General features: G+C 44.2%; 1 protein-coding gene across 1 annotated transcript; it reads right to left on the bottom strand.

Annotated features, from left to right (window-relative positions):
* Positions 1 to 4,443: 4,443 nt before the first annotated feature.
* Positions 4,444 to 20,159, bottom strand: LOC109880062 (Golgi reassembly-stacking protein 1). Its single transcript, XM_031795271.1, has 8 exons — positions 19,956 to 20,159; positions 14,602 to 14,682; positions 10,098 to 10,301; positions 9,834 to 9,920; positions 9,203 to 9,333; positions 8,364 to 8,505; positions 6,040 to 6,127; positions 4,444 to 5,026 (listed from the first exon to the last, which is right to left on the bottom strand). Exons 1-8 carry the CDS (start codon positions 20,016 to 20,018, stop codon positions 4,698 to 4,700), a joined length of 1,125 nt encoding a protein of 374 aa, XP_031651131.1. The 5' UTR covers positions 20,019 to 20,159; the 3' UTR covers positions 4,444 to 4,697.
* Between the last annotated feature and the right edge of the window lie 4,243 nt (positions 20,160 to 24,402).

The raw sequence follows: 24,402 nt of genomic DNA, 5'->3' as shown, positions 1-24,402 counted from the left end.
CTGTTCTATGTGGTATAGATCTGTCCTTCTCATTGAAAGCCAGTCTAACAAGCGGTATATCTGTTCTGTGTGGTATAGATCTGTCCTTCTCATTGAAAGCCAGTCTAACAAGCGGTATATCTGTTCTGTGTGGTATAGATCTGTCCTTCTCATTGAAAGCCAGTCTAACAAGCGGTATATCTGTTCTATGTGGTATAGATCTGTCCTTCTCATTGAAAGCCAGTCTAACAAGCGGTATATCTGTTCTGTGTGAGCTATTTCTATGCTTCCCGTTCTTAAGTTTAGTTATTGCATCTATTAATTGTGGTTTTGTACACCAGCTTCAAACAGCTGATAATACAATATTTATGGTTAATAAAAATATATTTGAAAGCATTTTAGATGGTACAATGAGATTTTTATTATAAATATGCCTAAATGTATAAAAAACAGTTTTTTGCTGTTTTTAATGGGCTATTGTGTGTAGATTGATGACAAAAAAACAATTTAATCCATTTTAGATTAAGGTCTCAATACTTTCTGAAGGCACTGTAGCTATTACCCCTACACATTGATCTGGTTCTCCCTATACATTGATCTGGTTCTCCCTGTATATATCTATTACCCCTACACATTGATCTGGTACTCCCTGTATATATATATATTACCCCTACACATTGATCTGGTACTGGTTCTCCCTGTATATATCTATTACCCCTACACATTGATCTGGTTCTCCCTGTATATATCTATTACCCCTACACATTGATCTGGTTCTCCCTGTATATATCTATTACCCCTACACATTGATCTGGTTCTCCCTGTATATATCTATTACCCCTACACATTGATCTGGTTCTCCCTGTATATATCTATTACCCCTACACATTGATCTGGTTCTCCCTGTATATATCTATTACCCCTACACATTGATCTGGTTCTCCCTGTATATATCTATTACCCCTACACATTGATCTGGTACTCCCTGTATATATATATATATTACCCCTACACATTGATCTGGTTCTCCCTGTATATATCTATTACCCCAACACATTGATCTGGTTCTCCCTGTATATATATATTACCACTACACATTGATCTGGTACTCCCTGTATATATCTATTACCCCTACACATTGATCTGGTTCTCCCTGTATATATCTATTACCCCTACACATTGATCTGGTTCTCCCTGTATATATATATTACCCCTACACATTGATCTGGTACTGTTACTCCCTGTATATATCTATTACCCCTACACATTGATCTGGTACTGTTACTCCCTGTATATATCTATTACCACTACACATTGATCTGGTTCTGGTACTCCCTGTATATATCTATTACCCCTACACATTGATCTGGTTCTGGTACTCCCTGTATATATCTATTACCCCTACATATTGATCTGGTACTGGTTCTCCCTGTATATATCTATTACCTCTACACATTGATCTGGTACCCCCTGTATATATCTATTACCCCTACACATTGATCTGGTTCTCCCTGTATATATCTATTACCCCTACACATCGATCTGGTTCTCCCTGTATATATCTATTACCACTACACATTGCCACTACACACCCCTACACATTGATCTGGTTCTCCCTGTATATATCTATTACCCCTACACATTGATCTGGTTATCCCTGTATATATATATTACCCCTACACATTGATCTGGTTCTCCCTGTATATATCTATTACCACTACACACTGATCTGGTACTGTTACTCCCTGTATATATCTATTACCCCTACACATTGATCTGGTACTGGTACTCCCTGTATATATCTATTACCCCTACACATTGATCTGGTTCTCCCTGTATATATATTACCCCTACACATTGATCTGGTTCTGGTACTCCCTGTATATATCTATTACCCCTACATATTGATCTGGTACTCTTCTCCCTGTATATATCTATTACCTCTACACATTGATCTGGTACTCCCTGTATATATCTATTACCCCTACACATTGATCTGGTTCTCCCTGTATATATCTATTACCCCTACACATTGATCTGGTACTCCATGTATATATCTATTACCCCTACACATTGATCTGGTTCTTCCTGTATATATCTATTACCCCTACATATTGATCTGGTACTGGTTCTCCCTGTATATATCTATTACCTCTACACATTGATCTGGTACTCCCTGTATATATCTATTACCCCTACACATTGATCTGGTTCTCCCTGTATATATCTATTACCCCTACACATTGACCTGGTTCTCCCTGTATATATCTATTACCCCTACACATTGATCTGGTACTCCCTGTATATATCTATTACCCCTACACATTGATCTGGTACTCCCTGTATATATCTATTACCACTACACATTGATCTGGTTCTCCCTGTATATATCTATTACCCCTATACATTGATTTGGTACTGGTACTCCCTGTATATATCTATTACCCCTACACATTGATCTGGTACTCCCTGTATATATCTATTACCCCTACACATTGATCTGGTACTGGTTCTCCCTGTATATATCTATTACCCCTACATATTGATCTGGTACTGGTTCTCCCTGTATATATCTATTACCCCTACACATTGATCTGGTTCTCCCTGTATATATCTATTACCCCTATACATTGATCTGGTACTGGTACTCCCTGTATATATCTATTACCCCTACACATTGATCTGGTACTCCCTGTATATATCTATTACCCCTACACATTGATCTGGTACTCCCTGTATATATCTATTACCACTACACATTGATCTGGTTCTCCCTGTATATATCTATTACCCCTATACATTGATCTGGTACTGGTTCTCCCTGTATATATATATTACCCCTACACATTGATCTGGTTATCCCTGTATATATATATTACCCCTACACATTGATCTGGTTCTCCCTGTATATATATATTACCCCTACACATCGATCTGGTTCTCCCTGTATATATCTATTACCACTACACACTGATCTGGTACTGTTACTCCCTGTATATATCTATTACCCCTACACACTGATCTGGTACTGTTACTCCCTGTATATATCTATTACCCCTCCACATTGATCTGGTACTGGTACTCCCTGTATATATCTATTACCCCTACACATTGATCTGGTTCTCCCTGTATATATATTACCCCTACACATTGATCTGGTTCTGGTACTCCCTGTATATATCTATTACCCCTACATATTGATCTGGTACTCTTCTCCCTGTATATATCTATTACCTCTACACATTGATCTGGTACTCCCTGTATATATCTATTACCCCTACACATTGATCTGGTTCTCCCTGTATATATCTATTACCCCTACACATTGATCTGGTACTCCATGTATATATCTATTACCCCTACACATTGATCTGGTTCTTCCTGTATATATCTATTACCCCTACATATTGATCTGGTACTGGTTCTCCCTGTATATATCTATTACCTCTACACATTGATCTGGTACTCCCTGTATATATCTATTACCCCTACACATTGATCTGGTTCTCCCTGTATATATCTATTACCCCTACACATTGACCTGGTTCTCCCTGTATATATCTATTACCCCTACACATTGATCTGGTACTCCCTGTATATATCTATTACCCCTACACATTGATCTGGTACCGGTACTCCCTGTATATATCTATTACCCCTACACATTGATCTGGTACTGGTTCTCCCTGTATATATCTATTACCCCTACACATTGATCTGGTTCTCCCTGTATATATCTATTACCCCTAAACATTGATCTGGTTCTCCCTGTATATATCTATTACCCCTAAACATTGATCTGGTTCTCCCTGTATATATATTTATACACTGGATCTACTTCTCTGATACAGCAACGTGCGCTAATGCCTCCTCCTCTGATGCAGCAACGTGCTCTAATGCCTCCTCCTCTGATGCAGCAACGTGCTCTAATGCCTCCTCCTCTGATGCAGCAACGTGCTCTAATGCCTCCTCCTCCTCCTTCTCTGATGCAGCAACGTGCTCTGCCTCCTCCTCCTCTGATGCAGCAACATGCTCTAATGCCTCCTTCTCCTCCTCTGATGCAGCAACGTGCTCTAATGCCTCCTCCTCCTCTGATGCAGCAACGTGCTCTAATGCCTCCTTCTCCTCCTCTGATGCAGCAACGTGCTCTAATGCCTCCTCCTCCTTCTCTGATGCAGCAACGTGCTCTAATGCCTCCTCCTTCTCCTTCTCTGATGCAGCAACGTGCTCTAATGCCTCCTCCTCTGATGCAGCAACGTGCTCTAATGCCTCCTCCTCCTCTGATGCAGCAACGTGCTCTAATGCCTCCTTCACCTCCTCTGATGCAGCAACATGCTCTAATGCCTCCTCCTCCTTCTCTGATGCAGCAACATGCTCTAATGCCTCCTCCTCCTCCTCTGATGCAGCAACGTGCTCTAATGCCTCCTCCTCCTCTGATGCAGCAACATGCTCTAATGCCTCCTCCTCCTCCTCCTCTGATGCAGCAACATGCTCTAATGCCTCCTCCTCCTCTGATGCAGCAACGTGCTCTAATGCCTCCTCCTTCTCCTTCTCTGATGCAGCAACATGCTCTAATGCCTCCTCCTTCTCTGATGCAGCAACATGCTCTAATGCCTCCTCCTCCTCTGATGCAGCAACGTGCTCTAATGCCTCCTCCTTCTCCTTCTCTGATGCAGCAATGTGCTCTAATGCCGCCTCCTCTGATGCAGCAATGTGCTCTAATGCCTCATCTCCCCCTCCTCTGCCTTGAGTTGTGGGCTGTGGTTTGCCAGGTGTGAGTGTATTGCCATGTTCAGATCAACCCCCTGGTCCAGTGATGTAGCAGTGTCAGACAGGGCCTCTGAGACGTCATGACTGATCAGGTCCCCTGTGGCGGCTCCACCAGAGGGAGGGGACATCAGGTCTTGGGGGTTGGGGTGGTGTTGACGACAGGAGACATCCCCGTCATTGGCTAGCATGGACACGTCCTTGGTCATGTGACCCACGTCAATGGAGGAGACCATCTCTGATAGGTCAGGTGTCAGAGCCTCAGAGATACTGGAGGAATCTGACAGTGAAACAGAACAACAGGAAAACATGTTTATCGTCAAATCCAAACTGCCCACTTCGTTTTTAATCCGTGTGAATGCAGCGTCTTTCCTATGATATGACATACAAATTATATTTTCAGCCTCCATTTTGTTTCTAGTTTGGGATTTATTTTAATTTTACCAACCACCAGCATGTTTATTATTCAGAAAGAGCTGCAAAGTTCTCCCTCTTGGTGACTGAGATGTGCCATTAAAGCTAATTAAAATAAGGGCTTCAAACTTTAGTTTTTTCACTTCCACTTTTTTATTCCTTCCAGAAATTGGATCATTTGTAAATGTTCACTTATTTTTTAGCTAGTTTGTATGAATATATATATCTGAGCGTTTTATAAATGGTATAATTACGTGATATAATAGCTTTTTTGCAAACCCGCTCCCCCCTGGGCTCCGCCATATTAGCAGTGCTTTCTAACTATTTCTATGGTGGATTTATAATTCCACCTGACTCACACTTTATGGAAGATAACAATAGATGGAGAAGTCAAAGTTTTCCCTAAATCAATGCTTATGACAAATCCAGCTCCAGAACCAGCCATAGAGCTAGCTGGATAATCTGTTGAATATGGTGTAGTAAAAAAAAAACCATCAACAATTAGATTACATAAACTAGCTAGATAAGGTTATCAACATAGCAACCAATTCGTGAATATGTATAAGTAGCCTTTGTCATTCTTCTGAGGTGGAACCTAAATGTGTGTTTCATCTCTAGGACAGGAAATTACATCGAAATAGTGGTGGCAACTTCCTCTGGGGGAGTCCTTTAACACAGAGACCCAGAAAACACAACAAATATTGAAGCGTTTTATGGCCGGATTCCCAGACACAGATTAAACCTAGTCCAGGTTAAAACAGAATTAGCAAAGAATGAATATTCTGAATTTAAAAACAGCTTTTTAGTCCAGGACCAGGCTTAATCTGTGTCTGGGAAACTGGCCCTAATGATTCTATTATTTCCTGAGTAGAAGGTTACCTGGGTCCATGATTCTCTGGATGGGAGGAGGTAGATGTAGAGAGGGGACCTGGATGGGCTGCTGCGGACCCAACACTCCTTCGCCCGGCTGACCAGATGGAGAGGTTAAGACCAGATTCAGAGGTTAAGACCAGATTCAGAGGTTAAGACCAGATTCAGAGGTTAAGACCAGATTCAGAGGTTAAGACCAGATTCAGAGGTTAAGACCAGATTCAGAGGTTAAACCCAGATTCAGAGGTTAAGTAGAGGTTAAGGCCAGCTGGAGAGGTTAAGGCCAGCTGGAGAGGTTAAGGCCAGCTGGAGAGGTTAAGGCCAGATGGAGAGGTTAAGGCCAGATGGAGAGGTTAAGGCCAGATGGAGAGGATAAGGCCTGATGGAGAGGTTAAGGCCAGATGGAGAGGTTAAGACCAGATGGAGAGGTTAAGACCAGATGGAGAGGTTAAGACCAGATGGAGAGGTAGAGGTTAAGACCAGATGGAGAGATTAAGGCCAGATGGAGAGGTTAAGGCCAGATGGAGTGGTTAAGGCCAGATGGAGAGGTTAAGGTAGAGGTTAAGACCAGATGGAGAGGTTAAGGCCAGATGGAGAGGTTAAGACCAGATGGAGAGGTTACGGCCAGACGGAGAGGTTACGGCCAGACGGAGAGGTTACGGCCAGACGGAGAGGTTACGGCCAGACGGAGAGGTTAAGACCAGACGGAGAGGTTAAGACCAGACGGAGAGGTTAAGACCAGACGGAGAGATTAAGGCCAGATGGAGAGATTAAGGCCAGATGGAGAGATTAAGACCAGATGGAGAGGTTAAGGTAGAGGTTAAGGCCAAATGGAGAGGTTAAGGCCAGACGGAGAGGTTACGGCCAGACGGAGAGGTTACGGCCAGACGGAGAGGTTACGGCCAGACGGAGAGGTTACGGCCAGACGGAGAGGTTACGGCCAGACGGAGAGGTTACGGCCAGAAGGAGAGGTTACGGCCAGACGGAGAGTTTACGGCCAGACTGAGAGGTTAAGGCCAGACGGAGAGGTTACGGCCAGACGGAGAGGTTACGGCCAGACGGAGAGGTTACGGCCAGACGGAGAGGTTACGGCCAGACGGAGAGGTTACGGCCAGACGGAGAGGTTACGGCCAGACGGAGAGGTTACGGCCAGACGGAGAGGTTACGGCCAGACGGAGAGGTTAAGACCAGACGGAGAGGTTAAGACCAGACGGAGAGGTTAAGACCAGATGGAGGTTAAGACCAGACGGAGAGGTTAAGGTAGAGGTTAAGGCCAAATGGAGAGGTTAAGGTAGAGGTTACGGCCAGACGGAGAGGTTACGGCCAGACGGAGAGGTTACGGCCAGACGGAGAGGTTAAGGCCAGACGGAGAGGTTAAGGCCAGACGGAGAGGTTAAGACCAGACGGAGAGGTTAAGACCAGACGGAGAGGTTAAGACCAGATGGAGAGGTTAAGGTAGAGGTTAAGGCCAAATGGAGAGGTTAAGGCCAGACGGAGAGGTTACGGCCAGATGGAGAGGTTACGGCCAGATGGAGAGGTTAAGACCAGATGGAGGGATTAAGACCAGATGGAGAGGTTAAGACCAGATGGAGAGGTAGAGGTTAAGACCAGATGGAGAGATTAAGGCCAGATGGCGAGATTAAGGCCAGATGGCGAGGTTAAGTCCAGATGGCGAGGTTAAGGCCAGATGGAGAGGTTAAGGCCAGATGGAGAGGTTAAGGCCAGACGGAGAGGTTACGGCCAGACGGAGAGGTTACGGCCAGACGGAGAGGTTACGGCCAGACGGAGAGGTTACGGCCAGATGGAGAGGTTACGGCCAGACGGATTAGATTCAGAGGTTAAGACCAGATTCAGAGGTTAAGACCAGATTCAGAGGTTAAGTAGAGGTTAAGGCCAACTGGAGAGGTTAAGGCCAGCTGGAGAGGTTAAGGCCAGCTGGAGAGGTTACGGCCAGACGGAGAGGTTACGGCCAGACGGAGAGGTTACGGCCAGACGGAGAGGTTACGGCCAGACGGAGAGGTTAAGACCAGATGGAGAGGTTAAGACCAGATGGAGAGGTTAAGACCAGATGGAGAGATTAAAGGGAACTTGAGATGACAGACAATGCTACTACTGTATATCCTGGATGTATTTGCTCTCCATCATAAAGGGTCTCTTAGATAAATAAAGTTTAAATAAAACATGTCACTTAGCTACATATCATTCTAAATACACTTGGCATATTCAAAGAAAATGTATCATATTTATCTAAAAGAAATCCTAACCGTTTATCAACCGTCAGTAAAACTGTCTCGTCTGAAAGGGAACGAGAGGTGAGATGTGAAGGTGTTTACCTCAGTGTGGTGACCAGGGGGGATCTCTCGGGTTCTGCTGTTGTCATCAGGTGTAGGTAAAGGAAGGGCCCCATGGCTGTTCAGGTTAACAGGACGGCTTGGGATTCGGTGCAAGTAGCCGTATCCAATACCACAACCTAAGCTGAGATAGAATTAAACAATATTCCTGGAGGGGCTATGGTATATTGTGAATATACCTGTTGCTAAGGGGGTATGGTATATTGTGAACATACCCGTTGCTAAGGGGGTATGGTATATTGTGAACATACCCGTTGCTAAGGGGGTATGGTATATTGTGAATATACCTGTTGCTAAGGGGGTATGGTATACTGTGAATATACCCGTTGCTAAGGGGGTATGGTATATTGTGAACATACCCGTTGCTAAGGGGGTATGGTATATTGTGAACATACCCGTTGCTGAGGTGGTATGGTATATTGTGAATATACCTGTTGCTAAGGGGGTATGGTATACTGTGAATATACCTGTTGCTAAGGGGGTATGGTATACTGTGAATATACCTGTTGCTAAGGGGGTACGGTATACTGTGAATATACCCGTTGCTAAGGGGGTTTGGTATACTGTGAATATAACCGTTGCTAAGGGGATATGGTATATTGTGAACATACCCGTTGCTAAGGGGGTATGGTATAGTGTGAACACACCCGTTGCTAAGGGGGTATGGTATATTGTGAACATACCCGTTGCTAAGGGGGTATGGTATATTGTGAACATACCCGTTAAAGGTTGTAGCAGGGTATGAAGCAGTAGCGGGATATAAACAGACTTAAACTCCTAAAAGAGGTTGATACAGTCTGTTAGAGTGGAGAGAGGTTTACCTGCCCTCTCCGCCCCAGGCTCCATTGGGGGCAACCACCAGCTCTCTACAGAGGTCTGTCCCAGTGTTGTAGACCAGCAGCTTCAGAGGCTTGCCCTCGTTGCTCTCGATCAGGGTGAACAAGTCCTCAGACTGCAGAGTGAAACAACACAATCATAGACACTGCAGTAAGAGAAAAGGGCAATCTGGGAGGAAAAACAGGCCAGCTACAGTGCCTTGCGAAAGTATTCGGGCCCCTTGAACTTTGCGACCTTTTGCCACATTTCAGGCTTCAAACATAAAGATATAAAACTGTATTTTTTTGTGAAGAATCAACAACAAGTGGGACACAATCATGAAGTGGAACAACATTTTGTTAAAAAAGTTTGAAATATCCAATAAATGTCGTTCCACTCCATGATTGTGTCCCACTTGTTGTTGATTCTTCACAAAAAAATACAGTTTTATATCTTTATGTTTGAAGCCTGAAATGTGGCAAAAGGTCGCAAAGTTCAAGGGGGCCGAATACTTTCGCAAGGCACTGTAACAGTGAACAAAAAATATCTTTCAGCAATTTCTAACTTTGAAAAAGTTCAAATATTTGGTGAAATGGATTTCCTATGCAAACAATAGGTTACTGGTCCTAATCGTACATCTTGCAACACCTGGTCCGCTCCAACAATGAAGTCTTGGTGTGCCTGCAAGCCAGCCAACGCTGCTGGGGAATTAGATTCCACATCCTGAAAGAAAAGGAAGAAGTTATCATTTCTGATCTTACAAACTAATTGAAAACCCCAGAGGTATGTGATGTGGTGTCTGCCGTGTATAAAGCCACTAGAGTCCTATACATGAGGCTAAATGAGTTCTATGATAACAAAGCAACAACAGAGGCTCTACTGTGACTTGTCCTAACTCACCAGGATGTGCCAGACCTTCTCATGGGCTCCCTGGAAGCTGCAGAAGCGTACAGAAGCCCCCAGGAGCCCCTGGCCCCCCCACATGTTGCTAGGAACCACCTCCAGCTCTCTGACCCTAAGAGCCTTGGTGCTCCACACCTTCAGCCTCACTGCCTTCTCCACGTTGGCCTTCAGAAGGGCCTTCAGCAGGTCATTCTCTCTGTTCTGGAGTGAGGAGAGGGTAAAAACAGCTGTCAGCAAAAATACACAGTACCCACACACCTGTTCATAAAGACACAGTGACAGTACCCACACACCTGTTCATAAAGAGACAGTGACAGGTACCCACATACCTGTTCATAAAGACAGTGACAGTACCCACACACCTGTTCATAAAGACACAGTGATAGTACCCACACACCTGTTCATAAAGACACAGTGATAGTACCCACACACCTGTTCATAAAGACACAGTGACAGTACCCACACACCTGTTCATAAAGACACAGTGACAGGTACCCACACACCTGTTCATAAAGACACAGTGACAGGTACCCACACACCTGTTCATAAAGACACAGTGATAGTACCCACACACCTGTTCATAAAGACACAGTGATAGTACCCACACACCTGTTCATAAAGACACAGTGATAGTACCCACACACCTGTTCATAAAGAAACAGTGACAGTACCCACACACCTGTTCATAAAGACACAGTGACAGGTACCCACACACCTGTTCATAAAGACACAGTGATAGTACCCACACACCTGTTCATAAAGACAGTGACAGGTACCCACACACCTGTTCATAAAGACAGTGACAGGTACCCACACACCTGTTCATAAAGACAGTGACAGGTACCCACACACCTGTTCATAAAGACAGTGACAGGTACCCACACACCTGTTCATAAAGACAGTGACAGGTACCCACACACCTGTTCATAAAGACAGTGACAGGTACCCACACACCTGTTCATAAAGACAGTGACAGGTACCCACACACCTGTTCATAAAGACAGTGACAGGTACCCACACACCTGTTCATAAAGACAGTGACAGGTACCCACACACCTGTTCATAAAGACAGTGACAGGTACCCACACACCTGTTCATAAAGACAGTGACAGGTACCCACACACCTGTTCATAAAGACAGTGACAGGTACCCACACACCTGTTCATAAAGACAGTGACAGGTACCCACACACCTGTTCATAAAGACAGTGACAGGTACCCACACACCTGTTCATAAAGACAGTGACAGGTACCCACACACCTGTTCATAAAGACAGTGACAGGTACCCACACACCTGTTCATAAAGACACAGTGACAGGTACCCACACACCTGTTCATAAAGAAACAGTGACAGGTACCCACACACCTGTTCATAAAGACACAGTGACAGGTACCCACACACCTGTTCATAAAGACAGTGACAGGTACCCACACACCTGTTCATAAAGACAGTGACAGGTACCCACACACCTGTTCATAAAGACAGTGACAGGTACCCACACACCTGTTCATAAAGACAGTGACAGGTACCCACACACCTGTTCATAAAGACAGTGACAGGTACCCACACACCTGTTCATAAAGACAGTGACAGGTACCCACACACCTGTTCATAAAGACAGTGACAGGTACCCACACACCTGTTCATAAAGACACAGTGACAGGTACCCACACACCTGTTCATAAAGAAACAGTGACAGGTACCCACACACCTGTTCATAAAGACACAGTGACAGGTACCCACACACCTGTTCATAAAGACACAGTGATAGTACCCACACACCTGTTCATAAAGACAGTGACAGTACCCACACACCTGTTCATAAAGAAACAGTGATAGTACGAACACACCTGTTCATAAAGACAGTGACAGTACCCACACACCTGTTCATAAAGACACAGTGATAGTACCCACACACCTGTTCATAAAGACAGTGACAGTACCCACACACCTGTTCATAAAGAAAGAGTGACAGGTACCCACACACCAGTTCATAAAGACATACTGACAGGTACCCACACACCTGTTCATAAAGACAGTGACAGGAACCCACACACCTGTTCATAAAGACAGTGACAGGTACCCACACACCTGTTCATAAAGACACAGTGATAGTACCCACACACCTGTTCATAAAGACACAGTGATAGTACCCACACACCTGTTCATAAAGACAGTGACAGTACCCACACACCTGTTCATAAAGAAACAGTGACAGGTACCCACACACCTGTTCATAAAGACACAGTGATAGTACCCACACACCTGTTCATAAAGACACAGTGATAGTACCCACACACCTGTTCATAAAGACAGTGACAGTACCCACACACCTGTTCATAAAGAAACAGTGACAGGTACCCACACACCTGTTCATAAAGACACAGTGACAGGTACCCACACACCTGTTCATAAAGACACAGTGATAGTACCCACACACCTGTTCATAAAGACAGTGACAGTACCCACACACCTGTTCATAAAGAAACAGTGACAGGTACCCACACACCTGTTCATAAAGACACAGTGACAGGTACCCACACACCTGTTCATAAAGAAACAGTGACAGGTACCCACACACCTGTTCATAAAGACACAGTGACAGGTACCCACACACCTGTTCATAAAGACACAGTGATAGTACCCACACACCTGTTCATAAAGACAGTGACAGTACCCACACACCTGTTCATAAAGACACAGTGATAGTACCCACACACCTGTTCATAAAGACAGTGACAGTACCCACACACCTGTTCATAAAGAAAGAGTGACAGGTACCCACACACCAGTTCATAAAGACATACTGACAGGTACCCACACACCTGTTCATAAAGACACAGTGATAGTACCCACACACCTGTTCATAAAGACAGTGACAGGAACCCACACACCTGTTCATAAAGACACAGTGACAGTACCCACACACCTGTTCATAAAGACACAGTGACAGGTACCCACACACCTGTTCATAAAGACACAGTGATAGTACCCACACACCTGTTCATAAAGACACAGTGATAGTACCCACACACCTGTTCATAAAGACACAGTGATAGTACCCACACACCTGTTCATAAAGACACAGTGATAGTACCCACACACCTGTTCATAAAGACACAGTGACAGGTACCCACACACCTGTTCATAAAGACACAGTGACAGGTACCCACACACCTGTTCATAAAGACACAGTGACAGGTACCCACACACCTGTTCATAAAGACACAGTGACAGGTACCCACACACCTGTTCATAAAGACACAGTGACAGGTACCCACACACCTGTTCATAAAGACACAGTGATAGTACCCACACACCTGTTCATAAAGACACAGTGACAGGTACCCACACACCTGTTCATAAAGACACAGTGATAGTACCCACACACCTGTTCATAAAGACACAGTGACAGGTACCCACACACCTGTTCATAAAGACACAGTGACAGGTACCCACACACCTGTTCATAAAGACAGTGACAGGTACCCACACACCTGTTCATAAAGACACAGTGATAGTACCCACACACCTGTTCATAAAGAAACAGTGACAGGTACCCACACACCTGTTCATAAAGACACAGTGATAGTACCCACACACCTGTTCATAAAGACACAGTGATAGTACCCACACACCTGTTCATAAAGACACAGTGACAGTACCCACACACCTGTTCATAAAGACACAGTGACAGGTACCCACACACCTGTTCATAAAGACACAGTGATAGTACCCACACACCTGTTCATAAAGACACAGTGATAGTACCCACACACCTGTTCATAAAGACACAGTGACAGTACCCACACACCTGTTCATAAAGACACAGTGACAGGTACCCACACACCTGTTCATAAAGACACAGTGATAGTACCCACACACCTGTTCATAAAGACACAGTGATAGTACCCACACACCTGTTCATAAAGACAGTGACAGGAACCCACACACCTGTTCATAAAGACACAGTGACAGTACCCACACACCTGTTCATAAAGACACAGTGACAGGTACCCACACACCTGTTCATAAAGACACAGTGATAGTACCCACACAACAGTCTGGTGTTAATGAATCCCTCTGTCCCCATAACTCACCAGTCTGGTTTTAATGAATCCCTCTGTCCCCATAACTCACCAGTCTGGTGTTAATGAATCCCTCTGTCCCCATAACTCACCAGTCTGGTGTTAATGAATCCCTCTGTCCCCATAACTCACCAGTCTGGTGTTAATGAATCCCTCTGTCCCCATAACTCACCAGTCTGGTGTTAATGAATCCCTCTGTCCCCATAACTCACCAGTCTGGTGTTAATGAATCCCTCTGTCCCCATAACTCACCAGTCTGGTGTTAATGAATCCCTCTGTCCCCATAACTCACCAGTCTGGTTTTAATGAATCCCTCTGTCCCCATAACTCACCAGTCTGGTGTTAATGAATCCCTCTGTCCCCATAACTCACCAGTCTGGTGATAATGAATCCCTCTGTCCCCATAACTCACCAGTCTGGTGTTTCCTATTGATAGGACGAAGTCAAAGAATGGCTCCAAACCAGCATGGTGTGCAGGGGAGTTCTCTTGGATCTGGAAATAGAGTAGCCGAATAAGTTAGATAACATGTGTTTACAGCAGGTTTCATCCAGGGGACAACGACTGCCCCCTCTCATTGAAGCCACTGAAGTTCAAGGCAGGCCGTGGTACTGCAGGTATTGTTTTAACTAAATTGGATAGTGAACAGGAAAAATGACCATATCCGTGGTCAATCTTGGTGTAAATAAATACAATCATGGTACCAAGCGATGGTTTCTAACACACCTTGGTTTCTAACATGTCCTTGAACCGATTATTTACAAAAACAAAAATCGCACACAGAAGAAGTCATAAGGATAATTTATTTGTTAATGGCAGCCTGCAGTACCCCGGTTGACCTTCAACTTGAGTTAATCATTGAGCGGGGGCAGCACTGAGCTAGCCTGCAACGTCACTTCCAGTAGCTCAAATTGCACATATGTAAAACACTAAACAAGAAGGGTGTTCATGGTAGGACAACACGGAAGAAGCCACTGTTGTCCAAAAAAACATTGCTGCACGTCTGAAATTTGCAAAAGAGAACCTGGATGTTCCACTACCTACGCTACTGGCAAAACATTCTGTGGACAGATGAAACTACAGTTGAGTTGTTTGGAAGGAACACACAACACTATGTGTGGAGAATAAGAGGCACAGCACACCAACATCAAAACCGCATCCCAACTGTAAAGTATGGTGGAGGGAGCATCATGGTTTGGGGCTGCTTGTTGCCTCAGGGCCTGGACAGCTTGCTATCATCTACAGAAAAATGAATTCCCAAGTTTATCAAGACATTTTGCAGAAGAATGTTAGCCTTTCTGTCCACCAATTGAAGCTCAACAGAAGTTAGGTGATGCAACAGGACAACGACCCAAAACACAGAAGTAAATCAACAACAGAATGGCTTCAACAGAAGAAAATACGCCTTCTGGAGTGGCTCATTCAGAGTCCTGACCTCAACCCAAGTGGCCCAGCCTTCTGGAGTGGCCCAGTCAGAGTCCTGACCTCAACCCAAGTGGCCCAGCCTTCTGGAGTGGCCCAGTCAGAGTCCTGACCTCAACCCAAGTGGCCCAGTCTTCTGGAGTGGCCCAGTCAGAGTCCTGACCTCAAGCCAAGTGGCCCAGTCTTCTGGAGTGGCCCAGTCAGAGTCCTGACCTCAACCCAAGTGGCCCAGCCTTCTGGAGTGGCCCAGTCAGAGTCCTGACCTCAACCCAAGTGGCCCAGCCTTCTGGAGTGGCCCATTCAGAGTCCTGACCTCAACCCAAGTGGCCCAGCCTTCTGGAGTGGCCCAGTCAGAGTCCTGACCTCAACCCAAGTGGCCTAGTCTTCTGGAGTGGCCCAGTCAGAGTCCTGACCTCAACCCAAGTGGCCCAGCCTTCTGGAGTGGCCCAGTCAGAGTCCTGACCTCAACCCAAGTGGCCCAGTCTTCTGGAGTGGCCCAGTCAGAGTCCTGACCTCAACCCAAGTGGCCCAGCCTTCTGGAGTGGCCCAGTCAGAGTCCTGACCTCAACCCAAGTGGCCCAGCCTTCTGGAGTGGCCCATTCAGAGTCCTGACCTCAACCCAAGTGGCCCAGCCTTCTGGAGTGGCCCATTCAGAGTCCTGACCTCAACCCGATTTAAAATGCTGTGGCAGGACCTCGAGCGGTTCACACCAGACATCACAAGAATATTGCTGAACTGAAACAGTTTTGTAAAGAGTAATGGTCCAAAATTCCTCCTGACTGTTGTTATTAACTCCAAGGGTTCACATACTTTTTCCACCTTACTCTGAATGTTTACACGGTGTGTTCAATAAAGACATGAAAACATGTAATTGTTTGTGTGTTATTTGTTTAAGCAGACTGTTAGTCTATTGTTGTGACTTAGATGAAGATCAGATTAAATGTGATGACCAATTTATGCAGAAATCCAGGTAATTCCAAAGGGTTCACAGTTTTGCCACTGTGGTATCTGTACTTTACTATTTATATATTTGACTACTTTTACTTTACTACATTCCTTAAGAAAATATTTTATTTTTTACTCCATACATTTTCCTTGACACCCAAAAGTAGTCGTCTTTACATTTTTGAATGCTTAGAAGGACAGAAAAATATTCCAATTCATGCACCCCACGCCATAAGACTCCTGAACATCTACTCTAATGGCTACCCAGACTATTTGCATTGCTCCACCACCATCTTTTACACTGCTGCTACTCTGTTATTATCTATGCATAGTCACTTTAATAACTCTACATACAGGTACACATTACCTCAATTACCTCGACTGACCGAATTGTTGGTTAAAGGCTTGTAAGTAAGCATTTTACTGTGAGGTCTACTACACCTGTTGTATTCAGCATTTCACTGTGAGGTCTACTACACCTGTTGTATTCAGCATTTCACTGTAAGGTCTACTACACCTGTTGTATTCTGCATTTCACTGTGAGGTCTACTACACCTGTTGTATTCAGCATTTCACTGTGAGGTCTACTACACCTGTTGTATTCAGCATTTCACTGTAAGGTCTACTACACCTGTTGTATTCAGCATTTTACTGTAAGGTCTACTACACCTGTTGTATTCAGCATTTCACTGTGAGGTCTACTACACCTGTTGTATTCAGCATTTTACTGTAAGGTCTACTACACCTGTTGTATTCAGCATTTCACTGTAAGGTCTACTACACCTGTTGTATTCAGCATTTCACTGTAAGGTCTACTACACCTGTTGTATTCAGCATTTCACTGTAAGGTCTACTACACCTGTTGTATTCAGCATTTCACTGTGAGGTCTACTACACCTGTTGTATTCAGCATTTCACTGTAAGGTCTACTACACCTGTTGTATTCAGCATTTCACTGTAAGGTCTACTACACCTGTTGTATTCAGCATTTCACTGTAAGGTCTACTACACCTGTTGTATTCTGCATTTTACTGTAAGGTCTACTACACCTGTTGTATTCAGCATTTCACTGTAAGGTCTACTACACCTGTTGTATTCTGCATTTCACTGTAAGGTCTACTACACCTGTTGTATTCAGCATTTCACTGTAAGGTCTACTACACCTGTTGTATTCAGCATTTCACTGTGAGGTCTACTACACCTGTTGTATTCAGCATTTCACTGTGAGGTCTACTACACCTGTTGTATTCAGCATTTCACTGTAAGGTCTACTACACCTGTTGTATTCAGCATTTCACTGTAAGGTCTACTACACCTGTTGTATTCTGCATTTTACTGTAAGGTCTACTACACCTGTTGTATTCAGCATTTCACTGTAAGGTCTACTACACCTGTTGTATTCTGCATTTCACTGTAAGGTCTACTACACCTGTTGTATTCAGCATTTCACTGTAAGGTCTACTACACCTGTTGTATTCAGCATTTCACTGTGAGGTCTACTACACCTGTTGTATTCAGCATTTCACTGTGAGGTCTACTACACCTGTTGTATTCAGCATTTCACTGTAAGGTCTACTACACCTGTTGTATTCAGCATTTCACTGTGAGGTCTACTACACCTGTTGTATTCAGCATTTCACTGTAAGGTCTACTACACCTGTTGTATTCTGCATTTCACTGTAAGGTCTACTACACCTGTTGTATTCAGCATTTCACTGTGAGGTCTACTACACCTGTTGTATTCAGCATTTCACTGTGAGGTCTACTACACCTGTTGTATTCAGCATTTCACTGTAAGGTCTACTACACCTGTTGTATTCAGCATTTCACTGTAAGGTCTACTACACCTGTTGTATTTAGCATTTCACTGTAAGGTCTACTACACCTGTTGTATTCAGCATTTCACTGTAAGGTCTACTACACCTGTTGTATTTAGCATTTCACTGTAAGGTCTACACCTGTTGTATTCAGCGCATGTGACAAATAACATTTGATTTGATCAACCGAACATCCCTGTTCATCCCTACTGTCTCTGATCTGGAGGACTCACTAAACAGAGAACATCCCTGGTCATCCCTACTACCTCTGATCTGGAGGACTCACTAAACAGAGAACATCCCTGGTCATCCCTACTGTCTCTGATCTGGCGGACTCACTAAACAGAGAACATCCCTGGTCATCCCTACTGTCTCTGATCTGGCGGACTCACTAAACCGACATGTTTTGCTTGTCAATGATGTCTGAGTGTTGAAGCGTGCCCCTGGCTATCCGTAAATAAATAAAAACTAGAAAATGGTGCCATCTGGTTTGCTTAATATAAAGAATTTGAAATGATTTATACTCTTACTTTTGATACTTAAGTATATTTTAAACCAAATACTTTTAGACTTTTACTTGAGTCATTTTCTATGAAGATATCTTTACTTTTACAGAAGTATGACAGTTGGGTACTTCTCCACCACTGGCATCATCTGCTCTAATTCGCTCACCAAACAGTAATTCAAGAAGATTTGAATGCATATTCCCATGAAACTGATTGTGATCAATCAAATTATTGGAATAGAGATGCAGTTTGGACGTGTCAACGGTAGGTAAAACGTGAAGAATTATCAGTGATGATGACGTAGTGTGAAATTAGGTATGACTAACTTGGTGTTTGAGACTATTAAAAATAGAAAATGTTTGAGACAATATGTGTGGGCATAGACATACGTTGCAATTGTAGGCTGCATGTTATGCATATTCTATAACAGCTAGTTGATGATCCCTGTTGGATAATGACATGCTGGCGACATCTGTCCGCACAAACTCTGATTGTGGGAATGATGACGTCATTTACACTTCTGGTACCCCCCCACCGGCGTGGTTCAAAAATAACACTTGACCACTGCTTATTAGCTCCCAATGACATATGTAGCACATGGGGACATGTGAAACTTACTCCAGCTAGTTTTTCGTGCCGCGACAACCGGTAAAACGCTTCAGTAGGGCGGTGACAACCGGTAAAACGCTTCAGTAGGGCGGTGACGTGTGTGAACCAGGCAGAGGTCCCGGGTTCACGTCAGGGCCGAAACGGGAGGGACTCACTAAAGCAAGCAGCGTGACGTCCTTTATACATATATAACACACATAACGTTATCTCCTAATAACATGGCACTGCAGAAGTTAGTCCCCAAAAAGCAATCAATAGATTGTACACAGTATAGCTGATGGTGTAACGAACCAAGCAGAGGAAAAGAGATGTGTCAGTGCCTCCTCATTATCACAGACATAACGTTACAGAGCAGAAGGCAGTCTAGATGTCAAAGTTGCTGATTTCTGCTAAATATATATATATATATATATATATGAAATCCTACTTTACTGTTTGCTAGGATGGCTAGCAGTCATTAGCAACCTACCCCATGGACATGGTATCCACTTGTCCCCCCGTCGGGTACTATTGAGCTTTGACTTATGCCCATCGCAAACTACCGTTCCAGTTGTTTTTTAACTAAGGTGAGGTAGTACTGTCATTTTGAATGTGTTGTCTTAGCCGAGGAGATATGCCTCCACGTCGCACAGAAACACCTCTGTATGCAGCCAGGCTAAAGTAACAAACAGAGACGACGTGCCAGACGCATCGAGCGGTGTGGATTCACAGCCTGGAGCAAAGATGTGAAGTCCACTCTGTGTTCGATTAGTAAGAAAAGATAAAAGGTACACATCGTCTTAACACTTGAAAAAGGCAACTGACAAATGATTATTACAAGTGTCAAAAGTATTTTTTTGTACACGTGATTTTTTCACCTGCCCAGTGTGAGTTAACAGGTCATTTGAAAGCTTGTTAAAGTCATTTTTACACGTGTTCTTTACACCTGTCCATTTGAATTTAAAAAAAAATATTTTACCTTTATTTTACTAGGCAAGTCAGTTAAGAACAAATTCTTATTTTCAATGACGGTGGGTTAACTACCTGTTCAGGGGCAGATCGACAGATTTGTACCTTGTCAGCTCGGGGATTCGAACTTGCAACCTTTCGGTTACTAGTCCAACGCTCTAACCACTAGGCTACCCTGCCGCCCCATTGACAGGTGATTTGAATGCTTATGTCCACCAGGGGGCGTCAAACCCAACCACCCAGTTCCCTGCACCAGGGAAAGGAGGGGAGAGGGCCGGAGAGGGGTGGGGCCAATCCTTGGAGAGGTTGCCTGATCTCCGCAAGGCTGCCATTCCAGCCAGCTTCTTGCCCCAGTCAAAGGTCTCAGACTGTCCTCCACACAACAGGCCCAAAGTGTGACAGAGCAGGCAACCTCCCCAGAGCACCACACCGCTGTGCAGGGCCCTTTAACCCAAACCTTATTTTCAACGCAATTTTAACAGATTGCTTTAACAACCTGTTAGTTGGGTTAAGTTACTGTGTTTGAGTTGAAGTTTTACCCCAATTTCAATGTTTTCAATGACCATACTGGTTAATGACATTTTGTAAATTCAAATGTGTTTTCAACGTAGATTCCACACATTAGGTTGACAATGGCGTTGAAACAACAGTGTCCTCGCCACTGCGAGGACGATCAGCTGTCTGTCCTGTCTCCATGTAGCTCTTTCTTAGGCGTCTCCCAGTACGTACATAGCAAATTATTGCCCTGGCCACATCTCCAGTCCTCATGCCTCCTTGCAGCATGCCTAAGGCACGTTCACACAGATAAGCAGGGAACCTGGGCATCTTTCTTTTGGTGTTTTTCAGAGTCAGTAGAAAGGCCTCTTTAGTGTCCTAAGTTTTCATAACTGTGACCTTAATTTCCTACCGTCTGTAAGCTGTTATTGTCTTAACGACCGTTCCATTAGGTGCATGTTCATTAATTATTTATGGTTCATTGAACAAGCATGGGAAACGGTGTTAAATCCTTTACAATGAAGATCTCTGAAGTTATTTAGATTTTTACAAATAATCTTTGAAAGACAGGGTCCTGAAAAAGGGACGTTTTTTGCCATTGTTTTACTATTAGATTTGTGTGTATTGCTGTGAATTGTTAGATACTACTGCACTGTTGGAGCTAGGAACACAAGCATTTAGTTAGATACTACTGCACTGTTGGAGCTAGGAACACAAGCATTTAGTTAGATACTACTGCACTGTTGGAGCTAGGAACACAAGCATTTAGTTAGATACTACTGCACTGTTGGAGCTAGGAACACAAGCATTTCACAACACCTGCTAAATATGTGTATGTGACCAATACAATTTGATTTGATTAGAGAAACAAGATTCTCTGGTCTGATAAAACCGAGATTGAACTCTTTGGCCTGAATGCCAAGCGTCATGTCTGGAGGAAACCTGGCACCACCCCTGCGGTGAAGCATGGTGGTGGCAGCATCATGCTGTGGGGATGTTTTTTCAGTGGCAGAGACTGGGATAATAGTCAGGATCGAGGGAAAGATTAATGGAGCAAAGTACAGAGAGAGCCTTGATGAAAACCTGCTCCAGGGCGAAGGTTCACCTTCCAACAGGACAATGACCCTAAGAACACAACCAAGACAACCTAGGAGTGGCTTGGGGACAGGTCTCTGACTATCCTTGAGTGGCACAGACTTGAACACGATCGAACATCTCTGAAGAGACCTGAAAATAGCTATGCAGCGACACTCCCAACCCAACCTGACAGAGCATGGATCTGCAGAGAAGAATGAGAGAAACTCCCCAAATACAGGTGTACCTGTATTTGTCATACCCAAGAAGACTCGAGGCTGTAATCGAAAATGGGACTCCCAAAAGTGCTTCAACAAAGTACTGAGTAAATAGTCTGAATACTTATGGAAGTGATATTTCCGTTTTTTTATTTTTATAAATCTGCAAAAAATGTAAAAAACAGTTTTTGCTTTGTCGTTATGGAGTATATGTGTAGATTGATGAGGGGAAAACACTCTTAGAATAAGGAACGTAAATGTTTTGGGAAAGGAGGAAGACATTCTGATTGTATTGTATTTGAAACAGCTACAAAACTCTGCAATTCAGACAGCATTTTTGTCATATTATTTTTGTCATACCATGATTCTGGTAACATTTAGCTAAATACTTATAACATCTCTGGGCCATCATTCAGCATCACCTTACACATGTTTTCAGTCTTTATGGTCTCATTACAACAATTATTTATTCATTCATGGCTTTGAAAATAAATTCAGCTTCTCCACATTGTAATGAATGGTGGCTAACTTGAAAATAGGCTGCTGTGACGAAATCATTGATGACTCTATGAAGCTTTTTAAATAAGTCCCCTTGTTCTGTGGGACATTTGGTGTATTTATCATGAGATAATGAAGCATATTTAAATACTGCCCATCCTGTCTCAGTATACCACAAAATGCATAGCGATATGACCTTTGACCCCCCCCCCCCAAGGTGGGCCCATGGAGATGCCATGAAAAACAGCCCCAAACCATTATTCCTCCTCCACCAAACTTTACAGTTGGCACTATACATTTGGGCAGGTAGTATTCTTCTGAAATCCTCCAAACCCGAATTAGTCCGTCGAACTGCCAGATGGTGAAGCATGACTCATCACTCCAGAGAACGCGTTTCCACTGCTCCAGAATTCAATGGGGACGAGTTTTACACCACTCCAGCCAGCGCTTGGCATTGCGCATGGAGATCTTAGGCTTGTGTGTGGCTGCTCGGCCATACAAACCCATTTACAAGCAAAAACTAAAGCAGGAAGCAGCAGTGACTCGCTCAATACAGAAGTGGTCAGAAGACGCAGACGCTAAGCAACAGCACTTTTGCTAGCACAGACTGGAATATGTTTTGCGGTTCTTCCAGTGGCATTGAAGAGTACACCACATCAGTCACTGGCTTCATCAATAAGTGCATCGATGACGTCGTCCCCACAGTGACTGTACGTACATACCCCAATCAGAAGCCATGGATTACAGGCAGCATCTGCACTGAGCTAAATGGTAGAGCTGCCAATTTCAAGGAGCGGAAGCTTGTAAAAAAATCCCAATATGCCCGCTGACGAACCATCAAACAGGCAAAGCGTCAAAACAGGACGAAGATTGAATCGTACTACATCGGCTCCACTCGTCGAATGTGGCAGGGCATCAAAACTATTACAGACTACAAAGGGAAGCACAGCCGCGAGCTGCCCAGTGACACGAGCCTACCAGACAAGCTAAATTACTTCTATGCTCGCTTCGAGGCAAGCAACATTGAAGCATGCATGAGAGCATCAGCTGTTCCAGATGACTGTGTGATCACGCTCTCTGAAGCTGATGTGAGTAAGACCCTTAAACAGGTCAACATTCACAAGGTCACAGGGCCAGATTACCAGGACGTGTACTCCGAGCATGTGCTGACCAACTGGCAAGTGTCTTCACTGACATTTTCAACCTGTCCCTGACTGAATATAATACCAACATGTTTCAAACAGACCCCCATTGTGCCTGTGTCCAAGAACACTAAGGGTGCCTGCCTAAATGACTACCGACACGTAGCACTCACGTCTGTAGCCATGAAGTGCTTTGAAACCTCCTGATCAGGCTCACATCAAAACCATTATCCCAGAAACCCTAGACGCACTCCAATTTGCATACCTCCCCAGCAGATGATGAAATCTCTATTGCACTCCAGCACTTCCCCTTCCCACCTGGACAAAAGGAACACATATGTGAGAATGCCGTTCATTGACTACAGCTCAGCATTTGACAGTGACCACAAAGCTCATCACTAAGCTAAGGGCGCTGGGACTAAACACCTCGCTCTGCAACTAGATCCTGGACTTCCTGACGGGCCACCCCCAGGTGGTAAGGGTAGGTAACAACACATCTGCCACACTGATGCTACACCTACTGGAGAGCTCTTCGTCTACA

Source organism: Oncorhynchus kisutch, linkage group LG18, assembly GCF_002021735.2.
Source record: "Oncorhynchus kisutch isolate 150728-3 linkage group LG18, Okis_V2, whole genome shotgun sequence".
Taxonomy (NCBI): domain Eukaryota; kingdom Metazoa; phylum Chordata; class Actinopteri; order Salmoniformes; family Salmonidae; genus Oncorhynchus; species Oncorhynchus kisutch.
The sequence above is the reverse complement of the archived record's forward strand: the minus strand, read 5'-3'. Positions and strand labels throughout refer to the sequence as shown.

Excerpts from the sequence above, each read along its gene's own strand:
- LOC109880062 (XM_031795271.1), bottom strand. The coding sequence starts at position 20,018 with ATGGGCATAAGTCAAAGCTCAATAGTACCCGACGGGGGGACAAGTGGA. Across the intron at positions 14,683-19,955 it reads GTGGATACCATGTCCATGGG|ATCCAAGAGAACTCCCCTGC; the intron begins GTAGGTTGCTAA and ends CTCTATTTCCAG. Across the intron at positions 10,302-14,601 it reads CAATAGGAAACACCAGACTG|AACAGAGAGAATGACCTGCT; the intron begins GTGAGTTATGGG and ends TCCTCACTCCAG.